Source organism: Rhinichthys klamathensis, unplaced genomic scaffold (genome assembly GCF_029890125.1).
Source record: "Rhinichthys klamathensis goyatoka isolate OS25496 unplaced genomic scaffold, OSU_Roscu_1.1 h1tg000446l_1, whole genome shotgun sequence".
Lineage (NCBI taxonomy): Eukaryota > Metazoa > Chordata > Actinopteri > Cypriniformes > Leuciscidae > Rhinichthys > Rhinichthys klamathensis.
The window spans coordinates 211,925-234,527 of NW_026606941.1; the positions used below are offsets into that span (position 1 = coordinate 211,925).

At 37.6% G+C, this 22,603-nt stretch overlaps 1 protein-coding gene across 1 annotated transcript in view; it reads left to right on the top strand.

Moving 5' to 3' along the window:
* Nucleotides 1–22,603, top strand: part of tnr (tenascin R (restrictin, janusin)) — a 169,596-nt gene that overhangs the window by 118,026 nt on the left and 28,967 nt on the right. The window contains exons 6-15 of the mRNA XM_056236462.1: nucleotides 3,970–4,233; nucleotides 5,834–5,949; nucleotides 7,829–7,979; nucleotides 11,673–11,942; nucleotides 12,162–12,347; nucleotides 13,166–13,255; nucleotides 13,487–13,750; nucleotides 15,977–16,243; nucleotides 20,024–20,143; nucleotides 20,223–20,366. Coding sequence (XP_056092437.1) covers nucleotides 3,970–4,233; nucleotides 5,834–5,949; nucleotides 7,829–7,979; nucleotides 11,673–11,942; nucleotides 12,162–12,347; nucleotides 13,166–13,255; nucleotides 13,487–13,750; nucleotides 15,977–16,243; nucleotides 20,024–20,143; nucleotides 20,223–20,366 — 1,872 coding nt within the window. The remainder of the gene's footprint in view (nucleotides 1–3,969; nucleotides 4,234–5,833; nucleotides 5,950–7,828; nucleotides 7,980–11,672; nucleotides 11,943–12,161; nucleotides 12,348–13,165; nucleotides 13,256–13,486; nucleotides 13,751–15,976; nucleotides 16,244–20,023; nucleotides 20,144–20,222; nucleotides 20,367–22,603) is intronic.

A 22,603-nucleotide genomic window follows, 5' to 3' on the forward strand; every position in this document is an offset into this window, starting at 1 on the left:
CAGCCAGCGATTTGCAAAGATTAATATAAATATTAATATAAAGGTTAATAAAACGTTACACTCACTTCAGTTCTTCTGGAGATTCAGCAGGAACACGAATATTTGGTACCGATCTTTTATTCAGGAGCAGCTTCTTAGCAAAACCAGCTTTATACTGACCTTCGTTTATAAAGCAGTCTGGTGATTCGCGCAAACATGAAAATATTGACGTTGCTCGTGGGGAATATTCCCTTCGAAAACAAACTCAGCCACTGCGTCTTCAGCGGTTCGGATTCAGGAACATTAAAATGACTGCTGTGTTCGTTATTGCACCCAAGAACAGAACACCACAATCGCTTAGACGCCATTCTGCTCATAGACAGTGCTCCAGCGTATCAACAATGACCGCGCCGGTCCGCGCAGAGTATGATTGACAGCTCGCTCACGAGCGAGGGCGGGCGGGTCTGTGTTGAAACGCTGCTGTCAATCAACAATTGTGGGAGGGGCGTTGAACGGCTTGATTTGAGGCAGGGGAAAACATATAAGGAGATTTAAAAAAAACACTGGATGGATTTTTATCATTATATGATGGTTGTGTACAGGCACTGCCAACACACATTTCAGTACAATCAACTTGTAAAAGTGCATGTACCATTATATGACCCCTTTAAAGCTGCAGTCCGTAAGTTTTTTTTGGGGTTAAAAATTATCTAAAAAACATATTTGAGAAAATACATAACCAGCCAGTGTTCAAAACTATCTGCTTGCCTTAGCTCGATTCAAAGCGGTAAGCTTGTAATAATGTTTTTAACTCCAGTGGTACTGGTGGATTTCCGCGGGAGAATCGAGCATGTCTTTGCATCATTACGTCACATCTGTACACATAAAGAAGGAGTCTCGGCTAGTATAAGCTATATTGCGTGTGAGGATGCTGGAGGTGGAGATTTATAGCCTTTTCTCACAGCACTTGATATAATTAAACTTATCAATTTGATGGCGGATCCAGAAAGGTTCAAACGACAGTCACCAGTGACAACAGATTCACCCGCTGTTAAATGCAAAAGACTTCGTACGGACTTCGGACTGGCTACAGAAAAAAATAGACTGCAACCGGACCCATGCGAAAACAAGGATACATATCGGAAGGTGACGCTGACGTTGTTGATAACTATGATAACTTATAAGATAACTTATAAGCGATTGTTAGATTTAATCAGCGCGATTTACTGCAATGTCAGAACCAGAACAAAGGTGGATGTTTCTTACTTGTTCAGATGACATTTTCCGGTGAAAATTCTTATGTTGGTCATAATTCCAAAAAGAATAATCTGTGATTCTGAATGACAGTATCCACACCGACGCGGTGACTGACAGCCTCACAGTCTCCTCAAACATTGTGTTCATCCGCGCTATGAGGTGTCGAGGGTGTTGAAGTACAACTCGCGTAAAGTTGATAATTCCGCGAATGACTGCAATTGCAGATTACGAACAGAGATGGCGACAAAGAGGAAAAAACGCCGGACTGCAGCTTTAAGAAGACCCTATTGCCCATACATTTAAAAAAAAAAAAAAAAATCCTGTAAGGAAACAATACATCCGTTCTTTTACTGTAATTTATATGGTAATTCATACCTTAATTTGCAGCAATTACATGTGTTGTTCTGTTAAATTGAAAACAAAATTCATCATTTTAACATTACAAACACTTACCACAGCTTGATGTATTGACACAGTACAGCAGAGTAGTTAAACATTCCCCAGGAAAATGACTTTGTGCTGGACAATTCACACTTTCCGCTTTATATATTGCAAGTGAATATTTAATGTCTGACTCACTTTGTGTTCTTTGAGCATTTAAAATCCATCAGAGAAGAAATGAAGCCATAACAAAAGCTTGTTTGAGAAAATACAAAAAGTATTTTCATCGTATCTATTCTTTCTCTTTAAGCAAATTGCAGATAAACAAGCCACTTTATTAAGTGAAGTCTAAATGCGACTGGTATATTGTCTTTCGAATATCAATATAAAAATCCACTCTGGGAAGAACAGTGACCGTTTCCCTAGTTACCGGCACACACAGCAGATGCTAAACGCCATGGTAGCCCCCCTGGTCTTCCAGTCATGGCTATAAAATTGGTGACAACTCACAGCGTAACACCATTCATTTGTCAAAAGTCACATTCAATGGGGAAGATGTGTCATATTAACCTGGCCAAAGCAATTTCTCCATCACGCTTACTGAGGTTCACAGCTAGTCGGTGGAAAAGGCTGTCGAAACCCCACATCGCTGAAGATAGCTGTCATCTCACAAATGGGAGAGGGAAGGGCAAATCATATTAAGAACCCAGTTCTCTCCCTCTCATTTTCTGCAAGACTGAGTGGAGGCAAAATTGCTTATTTCATTGCAATTAGGAGAAAATAGTGGGGTGTTGTGCGCGAAAGATGGTGGAATACTGCGAGTGGATGCTCAATTATTACTCTCCACACAGCTTCTGGAGATTCTCTGCTCTCTTAGGTCTTCATATTATCAAGGGAATGAATTAGGATATGGCTTTTTCTTTCAGTTAATCTATCCAATTTTCTCATTTCATTAGGCAGATGAAACCGTAAGCAAAAAGTATTTTGCAAACAGGTAGCAAAGAGGGAAAACGAAGTAATCAAGGAAATGGGATGTGATGAGAAGTTCCTTTTTTGAAAATTTCAAATAGCTCAAAATGAAATAATTTTTGTGAAATGTCTTCCTTTGACAATGATTTTTTTTTTTATTCACAGATATTTTCTATTCAAGGAATTAAATTGCAAACTTTAACACAGCACTACACCCGCTTTTAGCATGTCTTTCAACTATAATTCAACCAAAAGTAATCATAAAGTAATAGCAATTTACACTACACACTTGCCCAAATACAGTCTTGAAGTTATTCTGAAAGACTGTTATCTGACACATTGTTGCTTCAGTACATGACAATTGATAATCTAGACAAGCAGGCTGGCGATGCTAATGCACGTACCAAGCTGAGAATAAATTCATTTGGAGTGGATTGAGAAATAACTCCTTGAATTTGTGATGCTGTGATGCTTAATGACATAAAAAAAAAAAAAAAACTCACAACACATAATGTAAATACAACAAAACTGTAACTTAATAATTTGTTACAAAATGTTACTTAATACTATCTTGTCAAAATATTCTTTATTTATCTATTATTACAATAGATTAATAAATAAATGCTGAATAGATTATTAGAAAATATATGATGATTATGCTGAATATGCATTTCTTGACATAGTAAGACAATTGAAATAATAATTACATTTTACAATTACAATTTTGTAGGTGCTGAGACTTCCAGTTGGACAGACCATTGCTCCCTTTTTTGTCTTAGACTGTATCTGCTTCGCTTCCTGGATTCTTGTTCCTCCTTAAAAATAAAAAGGGAGCTTGGCAGCTTGATATGGGTGAAAAGCACAGATGCCAGAGTGATAAATTTTGCTAAGTATGCACCCTGGGACTTTTTTCTCTGTTTTGAGGGAGAACAGAAGGAACACCAGTCTGTCCTGTTCGTGTGGAAGAAGCTGAATTGCTTCTTCAAGTCCTTAGTAATTCCTTAGGGGCCACTTATAGCTACTCCTATGAGCCCAGATCAGGAGGAAGTCTCATGTGTTCTGGAGACCCTGGTTGCTTCTTAGTCTCAGGGGTAGCCCAAGTGGGATCCTTCAAACTCTTAGCTACATTTTCTAACTTTTTTCAAGTTTACTACATATACCAGGACATCGATGTCAGATAATACTGGATGTGGCTTGAACAAGCATGTAAATCTGCTGCCTTGCAACACCACAACATAACAATGCTAGCTGTGGTAAATGCTTCCTGTGTGATTTGCCTCAGATCACGTTAAAGAAATTTCCATAACTCCGACTCCTAAGAATGATTGCTTTTTGATCAGGATGATTCATATTCATGTGATATCCTCTACCCTTTTTACACAGTGTCACCTCCTATGAATCTGCAAGTTCGGGGAGTGTCAGAGAACACCATTGATCTGCAGTGGGAGGGCCCTGTGTTCCTGACAGACTATCTCATCACTTATGCCCCCACGACCCCTGGTGGAGTCCAACTAGAGATCAGAGTCCCAGGAAACATTACCAACACCACCATCAAAGGGTTGGAGCCGGGTCTGGAATACAACATCAACGTGTACGCAGTGATCGACAACATCATCAGTGCCCCTATGAACACTTTAGCCTCCACCTGTGAGTGCACTTCTCTCCTGAGAGCTCTTTTATTCCAAAACATCAGTGTTTTGGTCAGATAAGGCTTTTTTCTATGGAAATGTCTGAGGTGTTTTGCATATATCTTGAATGTGACATTTTCATTGTAAGTGCATCATTGTTACCCAAGCATGACCCAGGTTTAATAGACCTGGATGTGAGATTACACACTCTTTCACAATCTCATTTGCACACACACATACCGCATGTTACTTCTTCAGAGGAACAACTGGCTGTCTTTGCCAACAGGATATGATTAGACACCCACCACCTGGTGAGTAGCAGTGCCAGATTGGCAAAATGCAAGAGGGCCTTTCGTATACAGTCACTGCCTGTCAGCCTTGAGCAAAATGCCTTAGCTTACAATAGAACACATCATAACAAATATTCCATTATTTGTGAAAAGCCAGTTGGGGCGTTCTGCAGACAATCACAAAGCACCACTGATTGGCCTTCTGTTTTCGTACATTTTCGCAGGTAATTCAGGGATGATAATAAAGATAATTAGAACTTAATGAATTTGAAAGAAATAGCAATTTGCATGTGGCATCTGGCCGACATCATGATCTGACTTATACATCTGAGGTATTCAACTAGTGGAACCATAATTTCTGTAATCTAACAAAGATGAGACTAATGTTGAACATTATTGTAATTATGTATAAAATCCTGGGAAACATTGCAAGAAAGGAATGAATAAGAGAAAAAATAACAGTTGATACAATTTAAAATAACTAGTTTAACTTTTCTAGTTTAATTTATTTTATAATTTATTTCAGTCTTTAGTGTCACATGATCCTCCAGAAATTATTCTAAAATGCTGATTTGATGGTCAAGAAAATTTCTTATTGTTTTCAAAGATGAAAATGGTTTGATGAATACAAGTAGAAAAACAGCATATATTTGAATATAATTCTTTCGTTCTTGGAACATTTTAAATGTTTTTACTGACACTTACGATCAATTAAATCCATCCTTGCTGAATAGCAGTATTTATTTCTTATTTTAAAAAACTATATTACTGACACCAAACTTTTGAAAGGTAGTGCCAGTGAGAAGGAGAGCAACCGAGAGTATTGACTACTGTCAGAGTTTATTTAGCAATACTTATTGTATGACTGTACATTATCACTTACTTACACACCTTTGTATGTCATCATACACGTGGAATAAGCAGAACGCTCCCAGCAGAGATAGTGTTTTATTACTGTTTCCATGAAATTATTTTCAAATCCTCTGGAGGCTCTTACGATTATTGACACTGAAAAGGCTGAAGGTTCACTTTTGTGTACTGTGAAATGACTGTAATACTATTTCCTGACTTCTATTCTTTGGGTTTCCCGACTCCATGTGTTATAAAATAAATGTAAACTGATTGAAGACACACTGCATATTGAAAATAACTTAGAAAAAAAAAATCAAATAAATCCTGAATATGTCTGCAATGTAAACCGCTCTGTATAGAGCCCTCTTTTTACAGAGCTAAAAGCTGAGAGTAAAGATCTGTCTTGGCTGGGAAAATGTTGATTTATTGAACACACACAGGACGGAGGCCAATAATGCATCAATCTGTACCTTTTAGATCTCTCGAATCCAGACGGTTTACTCTTCAAATCCATCATGGAGACATCCGTGGAGGTTCAGTGGCAACCCTTAGACTACTTGTTTGATGGTTGGGAAATAAGCTTCATTCCCAAGGTAAGGCTTTCCTTAGAAGGTCACACATCATTTGATTCTGCCCCTGCTGTAGCTCCTGGCGTAACAACACAGAGGTTTCGGAATATTGTAGCATTTGTGGACTTTACCATCCACCGCATTGTATTTCAACAACAGTAAACAAGGAAACTGCAGTGTAAGGTTTTGACAGACATCTGTGCACAGCTGATAAATAAATGCTTCTTTTTAAGCCAAAGATTATTCGTTTTCTGACAGGTGCCTCTCAGCATGATAAATGTCAATATGTCCGTGTTTGAAAGAGAATTATTTTGCATCATGGCAGAAACAACAATACATCCAGGCAGAGATGTTCTCACTAATCCCCTTTCAAATGTTCCATCTGGAGAAAGGACAAAACATTTTCAGCATGTGCATACTGCACCCTCACAGGAAGATGCCAATAAAATGTGGAGCTTGTGCTTGGTGTCTCATTATGAAATAGCAGTGGGAGACATCGACGTATGCAAAACAGCATGTTTCCTGTGCAACATACCTGTCATTTCACATCGAGGTGAAACATCTCTCCCTATGTATAATAATTTAATAATGTATATAATAATGCCCCTGAGGCATTTTGTTTAGTTGTAGTGTTACTATTAAGACCAGCCATTGAATTTGTAAACATCATGCTCCCCTCCAACAAAAAGATCTGACATATCAGAGGTGTGCTTGAGTGTAATGGAAACCGGTAAATTGGGAATTATGGTTTACTTAAATGGTTCACACAAACAACTTCCTTCAGCCAGCAGATGATTTGGCAAATCTATCTGCAGACAGTTCTGAAAGCTCAGTCAAATAATAGTCACACTTCTTATTGAGCATTTGAAGTGTGCAGTTTTCTGTCCTGGATGGATGGATGGATGGATGGATGGATGGATGGATGGATGGATGGATGGATGGATGGATGGATGGATGGATGGATGGATGGTCCGTATGACTGCGTGCTGTTTTTGTTATTGTTCTTTTGTGCATGTTGTGCATGTTGTGCATGTGACCAGTTCACACTCGGATATTTGCCACATTTAAAAAAAACGATGTGAACAGCCACACAAAGAAATTGGATCTGAGCAATAAATCAGAATTGAGCATTAAGACTCAAAGGAGGCTTTGCAGTATGAATATAGCCTTCGCTTTCAGCTAAAGCCATAGCCTATGCCCTGGCAAAGTGAGCTCCGGGTGGTTCATGAGTCACATAAATCCATCATTTTTGGAATGAAAAAAGAATATACCTTGGAAAGTCAAAAGCCTATTTCGGGAGAATAGGAAGTGAATACAAAGAAGCCGATTTTTTTTGGGGGGGGTGATCATGGTGCACTTCAATCTTCCATCGGTGAGAGGGTTTGCTATGAGTACCGTGCCAACTCCGGCACACCACTGGGGAAATCATATTAGAAGTGGAAGTCATATCCTCTGTGGATTTAATCCTACAAAGCGTAAGAGCCGTTCTGATTTTCCACAATATTGTAATGGATGCGAGGGCAGAGACAAGTGTCCATTCACAGGGTCAATGGCAAAGAATATACATTTAAAACAGTCACATCTTCTGAAACCCTCAAGCACTTTGATATTGCCTGATTTCATAAGCTGATGTCTTGTGGGGTGCAGTGCAGCTCTCAACTTTCTCTGCTAAGCAAGTTGGGGGGAAAAACAAGACTTGATTCAACACATCAAACATCTGGTGAAACGTATCTGCACAGAAATTCCAGCAGGTTTTCTTTTTACACAGCTGACTGCCTTCTGAAAACAATCTCTGTTGATTCAAGCGGTGTACTGTTTGTTCCTGCATGCCTGCCTGCACTCTGATGCCAGAATTGTGAAATGTGATGTTTCTGTATGTGTTTGTGTCTTTTGCATGCCAAAGGACAATGATGGAGGGATGACAGCACAACTACCTAGTACCATCACATCGTTCCACCAAACAGGGCTGAGGCCTGGGGAAGAATACACTGTCAACCTGGTGGCCTTGAAAGATCAAGGCAGGAGCCTGCCTGTTACTGCAACCGTTATCACACGTACGCCTCTCACTCATTGTAGTACATTTATGCATTCGGCAGACTTTTATTCCAAGCAATTTACAGTGCATTCAGGTTATATGCTTAGTTTTTTGTGTTCCCAGGGAGTCACATTCATGACCTTGGCATTGTTAGCACCATGCTCTACCAGCCAATCTATAGAAACACCCACGCCTCACTGTTTCATTCTTCAATAACTTTCAATTCTTTCTTGAATTATCTGTATATATATATTTGATTTTTAATGACCTACCTAGAGTGCCTCCCAATATATACATTTTCCCTTTTCACCCTATAATGACATTATATTGCAAAAATTGTATCAAGAAGTTCTGTGTAAGATTCCATAGTGTAACTTCAGGAGTTTATACAGTAATTGTTTCCATGGACAAACATTTGCATGGCTCCACAGTGATAAAACTAATGCATTATTATGGTAATTAATTGTATAGGAATGAGGTCTGTCTTCAGTTGTGAAATGTTCCACCGACATTGAGGAATCAACACTGGACACTTCTTGTCCACTTGTTAAAATAGTCATGCTTTTTGGAATAGATATATTATATTATATTATATTATATTATATTATATTATATTATATTATATTATATTATATTATATTGTATTGTATTGTATTGTATTGTATTATATTAGACAACTAGGGATGACAAAAGTTTCAGTCGATACTAAGTATGGCATTTTATCAAATTATTTCATATTATATTGTAATATGAAATAATTTGATAAAATGCCCTATTTAGTATCGACTGATACTTTTGTCATCCCTAGTTGTCTGAATTAATTATGCTCGTCAAGCAAGCAAGTTTTGTGATAGACAGCATAGATGCTCTCAATGTGGAATTGTAGAACAGGATGCTTCATCATTAATGGAGACAAAAGTTTGCAAAGCAAACAAATGCTCCTCGCTTGGTTGCACAGTGCAGGGGGAGGTTAGTTTACCGTTGCATTCTGTGCACAGAGAAGATGAAAGAGAGAACAACGTGAAGTGCTTTTCCCTTCAGGTTACTCAGCCAGCTGAGTCACTAGTGTCTCTTTTGTAGCTGGAGTTGACAAGTTGGAAGTGGCTTGAGCAGTGATTTCCTCCACCCATCTGCCATGTCCTGTTGTTTTCCCCCTGTCCTTGGTGCTGAATTCGGTGTAGTGCAGCAGTAGGCTGAACAGAGGGCTCACATTCAAACTATACTATGAACACAATCATTTTACTGTTACTCTGCTGACAGTGTTGTCAGAACGAAACACTATTGCAAATATGTCTGACAAGACATGCTGAAAAACATATAGTGATATAGTGCACTCACAAAGGAAGGTGTGTGAGAGGGGCTAGACTGGGCCGGAAAGGCATAAACTGCAAGGAGGTGTCACATTGCTTCAGTTAATGGAAAATGTCACCATGATGAATGGGTGAGTCTGCCAGCAATTATGCACTTAATGTAAACTTCACCCAAGAATTCTTCTTCTGTCACTGACAGACAGTAGGTTTAGATTCAATTGAACTTTTCATGGACAATTGAAACTGCATGTCTGCTGTGAAAACGCCATTAATTTCTACGGGCCTCACCATCGAGCATAATTAAAGAGACATTAATTATGCATGCGAGTTCATTAATATTTCACATGTCCACTGCGGATACCTTATTGGATAAAGAAAGACAAATTTGATGTCATTTAATTATTTATGTGTGCAAAGATTTATCTATCCCCAGAGAAAGCCTAGGAAGACGAGTTTTCGCTAACCACACGCTTGGTTCCTCGTGAGTTTGCAAGCTGCTTCACAGTAATTACGCTTAAGTGCTAAAATACAACATTTTTAGGAAAAAAATAAACAGTAATCTATTGCCTGGTCTCTGGTGTGACTAGACTTAAAAATGAGACTATGCTGGTGTGCCTTGAATAAAACCAAGAAATCACCCTTGTGGATTGAATAGGCTGTGCAAAGAACTTAAAGTAAATATTCCCATGCATGAACCTGACGTGACATCATTTCCCCATTTGCTTGGGGTTCCTCCTGAACCCCAGTGTTTGATTAACGGTCACATTTTGTAGTTGTAATATCCTGTAGAGAGTTACAATGGTATCATGCACAATATACTGTATGTTTTGGACTTATTCTTTAAAAGGGAAATGTGGTATTCAGTGCAGTCTTACCTGGTCCAATTAGTAGCGTTTTACATATCACAGCAGAATGAGGGCGAGGTTAGAGATGAGGTCAAAAGTACCAGAGGTGTTCATCTTCCGTCACAATACTTGTTTCTGAGGCAGATGGTCATGTTGCCCTATATAAAGAAGCAGGTTAATTATTCACACAACCAGTTAGCGTCTTATTAAAAGAGCCTGTTGGAGGCTCAGCATGGCCACTTGATTCAGTAACTTGAGTGTGTGTTTGCCTGCTGTCAATATCTGGTGAATACTTTCTCATTAACTGTCCTTGAAAACATGGATAAGTTAAAAGTGAAGTGTGTAATTCTCAATATTAAAATACTTTTCCAGTTTAATATTATGACTTCATTGTATACACTGTGGCTCTCAGTTTTCAAACATTGTTTGGTTTGACTGGTCCAACATGGAAACTTTTGGCTAAACCAGTGGCTCAGAACTACCTGTTTGGCCAAAGAGGTCAGCGTTTGGCTGCTTAGCTGTAATAAAACCATAAAAAGCATATTTCACCATTGACAGCCATGTGTTCTGATGTTGCCATGTTTTCTGGCAAAGTAGTATTTGTTGCAAGATATAGTAGCCTATAGTTTTGATGAGCAACTTATAGATGAGGAAAGGGCAAAAAAACGTTTTGGAAAAAAAGTATATTTTCGCAATTTCATTTGGTACTTTTTGTGCCACATAAATTACACCTTTAAGATGTCAGACAGTCTTATTTCAGTATATTTAAAGTTCAAGCTTAACTTGCAAATTCAGTGTTATCAGGTTCTGCACATTCCTACAACATTGTGCTTCCTCGTTTTTAAATAAGTTTTGCCACGACTTTTATGTTGCTCCATTACTTTGGTAATATTCTTATGATGCGATAAATAAAGAAATAAAGCAATAAAAATCTTTTTTGTGGACATTTTGACTACATCCAATAAGCCATGTTAGTTCTATAGCTTAGGGCTTCTTTGTGTGAAAAAATAAGCTTTAAGCAAATTCACATATTTGCTCATTTGTATTTTATTTTCATTTGTATTTAATAGTTCAAAACAGGGTTGTTTTTTATGCCCATCATTCATCACTGTATTTAATCATCCAGACTTTCATGTTTTTACAGAAAGCACCGGTATATTAAAATCATTAAATAAACTCCCCAAGGCTCATATGCCAAAAAAAAAAAACTTTAATGCCAATGTTACAATGTTCTTCTATATTATTGTGTTTTATATTATAGAGTTTTAAACCTTTACAGATCAAGGATGTTTATCCTTTGCTAGTTTTTATTTATTTTTTATTTCACTTTAATGTTATCAGATCATTAGTTATTTTTTTATTAAAACGGTTTAAAATGTCAGAGTTTTAAAAGACAATTCGGTATGTTTTCTATATCTTCTCCAAGGACCCCCTCCCGTGCTTTACGGGCACTCTGGTGTCCACTGACTCATGGTTGAAAACTCTTGAAGCATATTGAGAAGCTCTGACCACACTTTTCTCATTTCATTGATGTTGTCTTATTTTTTTCTTCTTTAGTAATTGATGGGCCAACACAGCTTATTGTTCGAGACATCTCCGACACGGTTGCCTTTGTGGAGTGGAGCCCACCCAAGGCTAAAGTGGAGCAGATTTTATTGCGGTACGGGCTGGTAGGGGTGGACGGACCTAAGACCACCTTTCGCCTGCAGCCTACTCTGAGCCAATACTCCCTCCAAGTACTGAGGCCTGGATCCACATATGAAGTATCAGTTTGTGGAGTCCGGAATGGCAGTGAGAGTGGAGCCATTTCCACAGAGTTCACGACAGGTGAAAGAAAGCAGTTCTGACTGTGTAAATAATCTTTCATCAGAGTTAAAAGAATAAAGATCTTTTAGTGAAGTGTGCTTCATCAGTCTGCTTCACAGAAGTAAACATTTATATTTGATTACAAAAATGCAACATGATAACAATGCATGACATCTATTTCTAGCTCTCTGTGATCCATCTGAGTGACCAGTTCATTATCGATTGTATCTTTTTTCTCAGAAATCGATGCACCAAAGAACCTGAGAGTGCTGTCAAAAACGTCCACTAGCCTGGAGCTGGAATGGGACAATAGTGAGGCAGATGTAGAAGGCTACAGTGTGGTCTACAGCACACTGGCTGGCGATCAGTATGACAAAGTCATTGTCCCGCGCAACGATGGCCCCACCACCAAAACTACTCTCAATGGTAGCTCAAACCGAACCTTTTACTTTATTTCGTAGTACTGGAATATATAGGATATGTAAAACAATTTAAAATGGTTTTATTTATAATAAAAGTGTTTCTCTTAAATGTAAATGGATTTTAAAATAAAATAAAAAATCGAACATTTTCAATTAAACCGTCAAGGCCGTTAGCCTCATGGCCAGTGCTCCTGCATGTAGATCATGTAGAAAATTATTATAAAACAGCATGTCATCCCACATTCACATTAATCATAACATTTTAAATATATAAATATATATTTTTTGTCCATTGCGTTGTCACTGATGAATTGAGGTCTTTTTTTGAGTACATCATAAAGGCATTTATTTTATTAACTCGCTATTTTCTCCAAAAATGTGAATTGTGATCAACATTATTTTCAGTGTAATATTTTTAGTGTTCTTAAACATTTGCACACAAAATACAGTTGTAGTACACTTTTGTGTACATTTGGATATGCATGGACTTTATGGAAAACTTAAAAGTGAATCCTCTTTTAAATTTGCTGCCATACTGATTTTTTTCTCTCTTTAACAGCTTTTTTATTCAAGTGAGCAACATTTCTGACAATAAGTGTTGAAAAGAAATTATTTGTTTGTTTCTCAAAGATATTACAAGTCACATCCAGGTATTCAGTTGCTCCTGATGTTTTTCTTCTCATTATGAGTTAATTCTGAGCGCCCACAAATCTATTTTTATACTTATATAGTGACAACAAAATATATTGCTCATTTGCCAAATGTATTGATCTTTTTTTAGCTCTCTCTTTCCTTTTCTCTTTCCCTTTCTTTCCCCTTTAGATTTACTGCCTGGCACAGAGTATGGCATAGGAATTTCAGCTGTTGTAGGGGCCAACCAAAGTACCCCGGCAACGATGAATGCCAGAACGGGTAAGCGAGAAGATTATGGGTCTGCCGTTGCCAGATCACAGTGAAATAAATTTATTTTCAATAGTATGGAGTTTGTATTTCTGCTGCTGACCGTGCAAATCTGTATTTGCCAGTAGAACTGATATATGATGTTTGTGATGGCATAAAAATATGTTTACTGAACCAAACAGTGTAGTACTCCCATTACAAACCTTGAAACAGCCACAGTCACAGTATACTCTTTATCTTTAGGTCTGGATGTCCCCTTGGATTTGACAGTCACAGCCTCTACAGATAACACCATCAAGCTGTTCTGGGGCACAGTGCAGGGGCCTATTGATCACTATAGGGTGACCTACACATCCTCCACTGGAGTCACAACTGAGCTAACGGTGCCCAAGGACGTCACCACCACCACACTGACAGGTCTAGAGCCGGGCACAGAGTACACCATTACAGTCGCAGCACAGAGAGGCAGGCAGCAGAGCACTGCAGCTACTATTGATGCCTTCACAGGTAATTTGATCTTTTGGGAACTCGAGTACAGGAATCACTGTTGACTGAGTGTTCAAAGCATTGCCTCACCACTGCCTCATGACATGTCATGTCAGTTTTGGGCAGAAGTCTCTCGTTAATCTCTCTGATAATTGCATGAGGAATGCAGCATGGTGTGGAAGTAAGACTTTTGCTTCAGTAGCTATGTTTCCATCCACACGTTTTTATCCGCATTAAGTGATATCGAATGAAAAATGCCTTATGAAAACAGTAAAATTCGATTGAATTTCATGAATATCGGCTCAAATGAAATACTATCGGTCTCATCGGATTTTATCTTGATCGATATACGGCTTATGCGATAAACGCGGATGGAAACGTTATTATGGTGCAATCCATTTTGCCTAGTAAAACTTTGTTCGCAAATGTTGGCTTGAATGTTGTGCAATTCGGTGAGAAAATGAATGGAAACCCCTTAACATGTCTCAAATCAATTCGATATACCAATTTGATCGCAAAACAGCATGTGACGTCATTACGCACAGGTTTTTATCCGCTTTAAAGCCGTTTGATGGAAACACACTTTCACCACCTTTATTCACATGAAGTTTTTTACCGAACTTCAGATAATTCGATTGACAAGTGGATGGAAACATGGCTAGTGTCAACAATGTGCAAAGAAGATTTAACAGCTCTTGTAGATTTTTTTGTTCCACAGCAGGTTAATTTCTAGTTAATTCAAATCATCCTTCATCAAAATTCAGCCGTACATATGTCCTTTACTTCAGGGGTTATCAGTCAATTGAACATATTTAATAATTTTGCTCATGTGACATTTTGTCTGTTGTTATCACTCACTTGCCTGGCGCATCAACACTTAAATATCTACAGCATCAAGATTTTATCATATTTCATTACCATTTTCCACTTTTATTCATCCAATTTTCATCATTTGCTTGATGTCTACTAATAAGATTCATGTGATTTGTTGATAGCCCTAATAAAAAAGTATGAAATTAAAATTATCTAACAGAACATTGTTTTGATTTATTTGGTTTTAATTAGGGATGTCAATCTATTAAAAAGAAGCAAAAGACATCGCAAACAATATATTGCATATATTGTAACATTATGAGAAAATGATTCAAAGACATTGTTGTGGCAGACAAGTAAATTATGAAATAGATATTTATATTTTTATATCACTATCACAATCTACCGCAATCCATTTTTGATTGATTTTGTCAACACATCTGATGTTAACCTAAAAGCTTTTTACACATGACATGTTTTTGTATTCCATCAAAAACCATTTGTATTATTTAATTTTTATTTTATTTTTTTATGCAAGTATTATCATTATTATTATTGTTCTATGTAGACATGCGAGTTGCAGTCTTTGGCTGTTGCATCACATTTTGAATGCTATATTGTTATGGCGGTATGCCACGCTCAACTTTGAAAATTAGTTTTGAGAACCCTGCTTTCTCTTTCATTCTTTTTCTGGTTTCATTCTGCACTCTGTCCAGCTGTTTTTGAATCCATGAGTGCATCCTGCGTGAATGGCTCTGTCTGTTCTCGGTAGTGTGGTTTGGTGAGGTGTGTTGGCTGTAGTAGCGGTATGAAAGTTGTACTTCAAGCTTCAATTGCTCCAATGGTAAAAAAATAAATCCCTTTTTATGGGATTTACGCATGACTTGTGTCAGAGGTTCCAGGTTAATTGCATTTTTTTTATTCCACTGTTATTTCTGTAATTAATGCACTAAATTATTGCATTAAATTAACAGCTCTGATTTAATTTAACATTTCTATCATAAAATGTGGGTTGGAGAATCCTTTGTTGGAAAACACTGCTTTACTTTGCTTCACTGCTACATTTAGATTTTTTTTAACATCTACCAAAGAAATAACCCTTCAGACTTTATCTTCCTTATGCAGTTAGTCTTTGTTGTTATCAGTCACTCACTTGCTTTGGCCGGGTGCATCAACACATGTATATCTACAGCATCAAGATTGTATCATATTTCATCAGCATTTTCCACTTTTTTTTCTTCATTCAGTTTCCATCCTTTGCTTGATATCTATTGTCTGGCTGCATCTCTTCTGCAAACTACATCCAATCACCTCATTGTTTTTCATTCTTGTACTCTTCATTCCTCCTTCCTGTGAGGATGTGCCAATCATTTAAGAGATCTTTACTCACAGAAGCAAGCATTTCGTAATATCGTTGTTGTCATTCAATTTCAGGGTTCCGCCCTATCACGCAGCTCTTCTTCTCTGAAGTCACATCTGATTCATTGACTGTGGCGTGGAGTGCACCGGCACCGCCTGCTGACGCATTCATCTTGAACTACAGTACCCAGGACTCCAGTGATGATTCTGAAATAGCTCTAGACGGGTCCAAAACCAGAATCACCCTCACTGGTCTCCTGCCCTCCAGGCGGTACACTGTTACCTTGGTTACAATGCACGGCAATGTGACCTCAAAGCCAGTTATAGGCTCAATTGCAACAGGTATTAATACTAATGATGTTCAAGGATATTATTTATACAATATGTCTGAGGGAGTTAAAGGGTTAGTTCACCCAAGAATGAAAATTCTGTCAGTAATTACTCACCCTCATGTTGTTCGTTATTTTGGGGGGTTTTGCGCACAAAAAGTATTCTCGACGCTTGATAAACTTATGGTTGAGCCACTGTAGTCACTTGGACTATTTTAAACATTGTCTTTACTAACTCTCTGGGCCGGCAAGTTTCAATTACATAGAAGCCTATGGAGGAGTGAGACCGCTCTCAGATTCATCAAAAATATCTTAATTTGTGTTCCGAAGATGAACGAAAGTCTTACGGGGTTGGAACAACATGAGGGCGAGTAATTACTGACAGAATTTAAATTTTTGGGTGAACTAACCCTTTAAGTGTTTTTATTTAATGTTAGAATTTTTTTTCTTAATTGAGTTTACACATTTTACACAAAGGCCAATGCTCTCAAAACAATTTCACATGCATTTTTCCTAAACAGAAGGGCTTTTCACACTGTGCTTAATCCCAGGTTTTTGTCGTTCTAAACCCTGCTTCTAACTCAGGCTGGAGGAACGTTACACACTTGTGTGAAACAATACAGTGTTAGAATGTTACAGCTAGATGCTTAGAAATATACAGCCAATAGTGGGCCTTATATTCACATGCTTTGGACAGTCAGGGAAACGTTGCATAAACGTTTGAGGCGGCAAATGGCAACGGAAAACACAACAGTTTGAGTGAAGAAGAGGCCGTATCGTTTTTACCTTTATAGTCGGAAAAGTCTTGTCTGGAAAAACTTGAGAGTACAGTCGCCAATGTATTATATGAGGATCTGCAATACTTGAGACTTTATGTAAACGGATTGCTGCTGTGTTTGTCCAATGACACTGACACTGCAATTATGCAAATAAGAATGTTAACCCTGTTAAAATGGTACACTAAAGTGGTACATGCACCACGTTAAAATGGTACATGCACCATTTTCATAAAACATTTCAAATTTATCTGATCCATGCTTCTTGCATTCAAAAACAGTCGACACACAACTAAAATGCCATATTCTCAAAAGCACATGATGGTATGCTGTCAAATAGCACTGTATTGAGACCTGCTGGGTTTGTAATGTACACAATACAGGAAGTTCAATTTATGAAATTGTCAACTATCATGACTTTGCTATTTATATAAGAGTCATCAGTGAAAACCTATTTATGGATGGTGGCCTATTGCCATATTCTCCATTTCTGAATCCAGTTGTTGAGTTCTTCTCTTCCTAAATATATAAAGTGTTCAACCGCAACGTAAGAAAGTCGTAAGAAAGAGCAATAAAAGAGGCCTGCAGTGATGTACTACATTTGTGCCTTTTATGGATTCGCCATTCACACTGTTCTTTCCTTAAATTCATCACTTGAGAAACGTGTGTTGTTTGATGTGAATAAACTTCTCTGGGTTAACAGAAATTAGAGGGATGATGAATATGTAAATTTACAGAAATTTCAAGAGAATGAACGATCTGTATAGAAAAGAAAAATGAAATTTGTACTTCATAATGGTACTGACAATAATGTGCTTCATCATGAAGCGTTTGACTAAATTAAGAGTCTATTTGAATGGTTGTGTTAAATGTTTTGAGAGCATTGGCTTTAGTTTGTGGAAATCGATTACGGAAAGTTTAACATTTGCATGCTCACACTAGATTCACAGTGCTTATTTTTATTATTTTTATTTATTTAAAATGTAAAGGTTTTTACATTTTGTTTCGGTTTTATCAATTTCACTAGACAGTCATTTGTGAGTGTGCGCGTCTCTACCTGCTGGATTTCCCCATTATGATACTTGCACACAGCTGCACAGCAGATTTTTCACCATTTTGTGTCTTAATTAATTCAACACTGTGTAATCCTCCTCTAATTACCTCTCTCTGAATATGGAGGTGTCAAGAATTATTCAGCTGTTCTGTCAGTGAACTGATATTTGCAGTTGCCAAAGGAGATATTGTCTCGGAGCTATTTCTAAACATAGATATGAGCTCTGCAGAGGAACACCTGCACAGCAGCTTGATTACCGGTAGTTAAAAAAAAAAGTAAAAGTTTCAACTTTTACTTCACATGATATTATTATTATAATAACATGATTTGTACGTGGGCACTTTAAGTACTTTCACATTTTGTCGTCTAGTGTGTTTTAAAGCCTGTTTGCTTAGAAATGTGTTTAGTACATTTTCAACATGTTCCTGCTTTAGTTAGAAACCATATTTTCACTCATTAACTCTCTTTACATTAACATAAGTGAAGAAGGTCACCATATGCTCAACAATACAAAATGGAATAAATGGAGATGGAATGGGCTGAAAAAAGTTGTTCTTTGTGCCCTTTATTCAAAGTCTGAAAATATATTTATTGACTGCTCTGCTGAGAGTGGAAAATAAATTAAGATATGCATACATGAATAATCACGACTCATTTACTGAGGAATATTTTACCCTGAAAGCATTTAAATGAGGTTGACAACCTGTTTATGAATTGCCACCCATAGTTTATGAATTGAATGCATTAGTCTAATGAATATGGGGAGGTGTGAATGGCTTTCCACTCGTTTTAAGGACTGGCCACTTCAATAATTGCAAGAGTAAATCTGTTTATTTCCCTTTCAATTGTCAGAAAGCTCCAGAACCACTGTTAGTCTGTTTAGCTGTTTTTTCAGAGGCGGTCTAACCTTTGCTTTTCGCGATGCTAAGAGCTATTGGGACAGATAAACAAATCATGAAAGAGTCCCTGCTGGACAGCGGCAGACAATAACAATGTAAATGTCCTTGTGAAGAGTGTCGTTTGTCCAGCATACTCATACTCCTCCTCCTTTCTAGGGCCTGTTGGCAAACATAAATAGGAAATAAATGACATGAGAAAAGAATTACAATAACTATTCCATTGAAATGAATAACAAATGAAGCATGCAAATACAATGGAGACTATATAATAATAATAACAATATATCAATCAATTGTATAATGTAATATATTTATATAATATTTATTTTACATGCAGCACCTTATAGGTGCAGACGCCTTGAGATCACATGACCAAATGAATACTGCTAATTTTGTCCTGGTAGTTCCCTGTAATTGGAAATTTTCAGTCCCCGAATAAGTAGTGCATAAATAGTGCATTTCTACTATCAGCGTAATGTTATCGAGTGCTGATTTTATGAGTGCACCATCTGTACACTTAAACTCCTGTTCAAAAGTTTGGGGTTAGTGAGGTTTTTAAATAGTTTCTGAAAGAAGTTTCTTATGCTCAACAAGGTTGCATTTATTTGATCCAAAAATACAGTAAAAAAAAGTAATATTGTGAATTATTATTAAAGTTTAAAATAACCATTTTCTATTTTAATGCATTTTAAAACACAATATATTCCTGTGATGGCAACGCTGAATTTTCATCAGACATTGCTCCAGTGTTCAGTCTCTTCAGTGAAATCATGATATGCTGATATTGTACTGCTACCTAATATTTTGTGGAAACTGTGGTAAAAATTTTCTTCAGGATTTTTTTTTAAGTTCAACAAAAAAATTTGTTATTTGAATTAGAAATCTTTTGTAACATTATAAATGTCTTTACTGTCACTGTTGATCAATTTAATGCATCATTTCTGAATTAAAGTATTAATTAATAATAAAAACCTTACTGACCCCAAACTTTTGAACGGTAGTGTAGATCTAAATCAAATATACTTTTTTTCTCACTCATGGTCATCTTGTCCCCCATGATGCAGGAATGGATCCTCCCAGAGACATGACTGTGCTGTATGTCACCGAGGAATCTGTAACCATATCATGGATTCAACCACTCGCACCCTTTGATTACTACAAAATGTCTTACCAATCACCAAAAGGTAATTCCTCCGTAGTATATTTAAAGCATGTTGAACAAAGACAAATAAGCCAGCATTACTGTTTGTGATCGCCTCACAGGTAGGATGGACAATGTGGTGATTGACAATGATGTCACCAACTACACCCTAACCAGCCTCCACCCAGCAATGGAGTACGAGATCAAGCTGAACGCAGTGAGAGGAAGTCAAGAGAGCAAGGTCATCACCACTACTGTGTTCACAGGTATTTCTGCTCTCAGTCAGTTACTCAGAGACTAATATGCCACTGCGCATTCTCCAGACATGTACTGTAATTTACCCTAGGAAATGTCTTTTGGTATTTCGTGAAGGATGTGCTCTCATAGCCTCGTTCGTCACAGAACTTTGATTTGATAGAAACATGGATGACAGACTGAGGAATGATGCACATCATTTACCATGTGATGAGTGCCATCTCTCACCCTGTGCGTTCCGCCCGTCCTCTGGGAGGCTGCCAGCCATCTCGCAGAAGTGAAATGAAATTTTACTAATGGAATCAGTGATCAGCAGGGATGCTCACCTGCCATCGTACTTGAACAGCACCACACGGCGGTGACAGCCAGCTAGTACTATGAAAGGATTGTGTCTAATTCACTCATAATTGAAGTGTTCTTACTTAGATGTACAGATCTTTCTTTTGCAGACAATGTCCATCAGATGCACAATATGTTGTGCATAAATATGATCTTTACCCTGTTTATTAATAGTCTCGATCATTCTAATGAGGATTATTCTTAGTGTAAAATGTAAGTGTGTGTGTGTGCATATACTGTATATATATACACACACACACTACTGTTCAAAAGTAAAAGTACGATTTTTAAAAAATAAATTAATACTCTTACTCATTAAGGGTGCATTAAATTGATCAAAAGTGACAGTGAAAACAACTATTTCAAATAATCCTGAAAAAAGAATGATCACGTTTTCCTAAAAATATTAAGCAGCACAACAGTTTTCAACAATACATTTTTGGTAATAATGAGAAATGTGTCTTCAGCAGCAGATCAGCCTATTATAAATGGCTGCTGAAAATTCTACTTTGCCATCACAGGATTAATTGTAATAATATTTCACATTATCACTATATTATTTTTTTATCAAATAAATGTCAGGTTTGGTGGTGGTGAAAGGAGCGAGGACTCAGGTGCAGAGATGATGGGTTCTTTAATGATAATAACAAAACAAAAATACAATCAAAACTACCCCGTAGGGGACTCGACTCGACTCGACTCATGGGGTAACACAGCAGGTAACGTAGACTAACCATGTTCCGTACAACAACGATGTTCCGTACAGATTAACTTTAACCGCCGATCGCTGAATAAATACCTCTAGGTCATACACAAAATACATATCTGTGTCGTCTTCATTTCTCCCTCTTTCATCCCCGATCAAAACAGAGACACTCCAGCTGTATGTTCCAGTGATATTTCAGTTAGTTTGCCAGGTGCGCCCACTTCGCTTGAAAATTGCCCGTGGGCAAGCTATACTTCAGACAGCGGCTTGGGTGGGGAGACAACTAGAGCAACGAAAATGTACATTTCAATTTCATTTATGCTTTTCCCAGTATAACAGTCTTTATTTAATGAATATTATGCTATCACAAATTGTTAAATATATTACCCTTTTGTTGACTAAATGCTGTGAAATGGGGATTTTTAAACGATTGCGGCCGATGACCGTTTGGCGCCACTCTCAGGCAGCAAAAAAGGCTGCACGTCTGTCAGCAGTGCAGTGATGATGTTTATATTCATAAAGGGTCAATTAAGTTAATATTAACATAAATTGTTACATGATTAAATATTTTAACATTAAAATTAATCAGTTGACCGGTTAATTTTCCATTTCGCCGTTGAAAATAAGTTATTCGCTCTGTACGGAACACCATTATAAGCCTGTACGGAACATCGTTAACGCTTATCATCTTCCGTACACAGGTGGAGGAGGTAGTTTTCCCCACTTTTCTCAAAAACTATTGGTCCAAAAGACATCAATCAAGGTGTGGACCAATCAATGGGTATTCCCCCGGAGAATGATCACACAAACATGCTAGTCTTGCTCTCAGAAACGGAGGAGTGGTCGCTGACGTGCGGTGATAGGCTAAAAGTGTACGGAACATGGTAAGTCTACGTTACATACAACAACGAAACAGCACAGGACTCCAGACACAAGGAGAATAAATAGGGAGAACAAACAAGAGAGGTAACGAGGGAGGACAGGTGGGGCAAATTAATCAATCAGGTAACGAGGGAGGACAGGTGGGGCAAATAAAACAGGTAACAAGATGGGCGGGGCTAGACAATCAACAGGAGAGCACATGGCACAAGGAAACATAACATGAAAAGCCATGTGCTCACCAAACATGACTATGCCCTGTTTACACGAGAACGATTCCGGGTGAAAACGTAAAAATATTTTATCGGATGTGCCTTTCGTTTA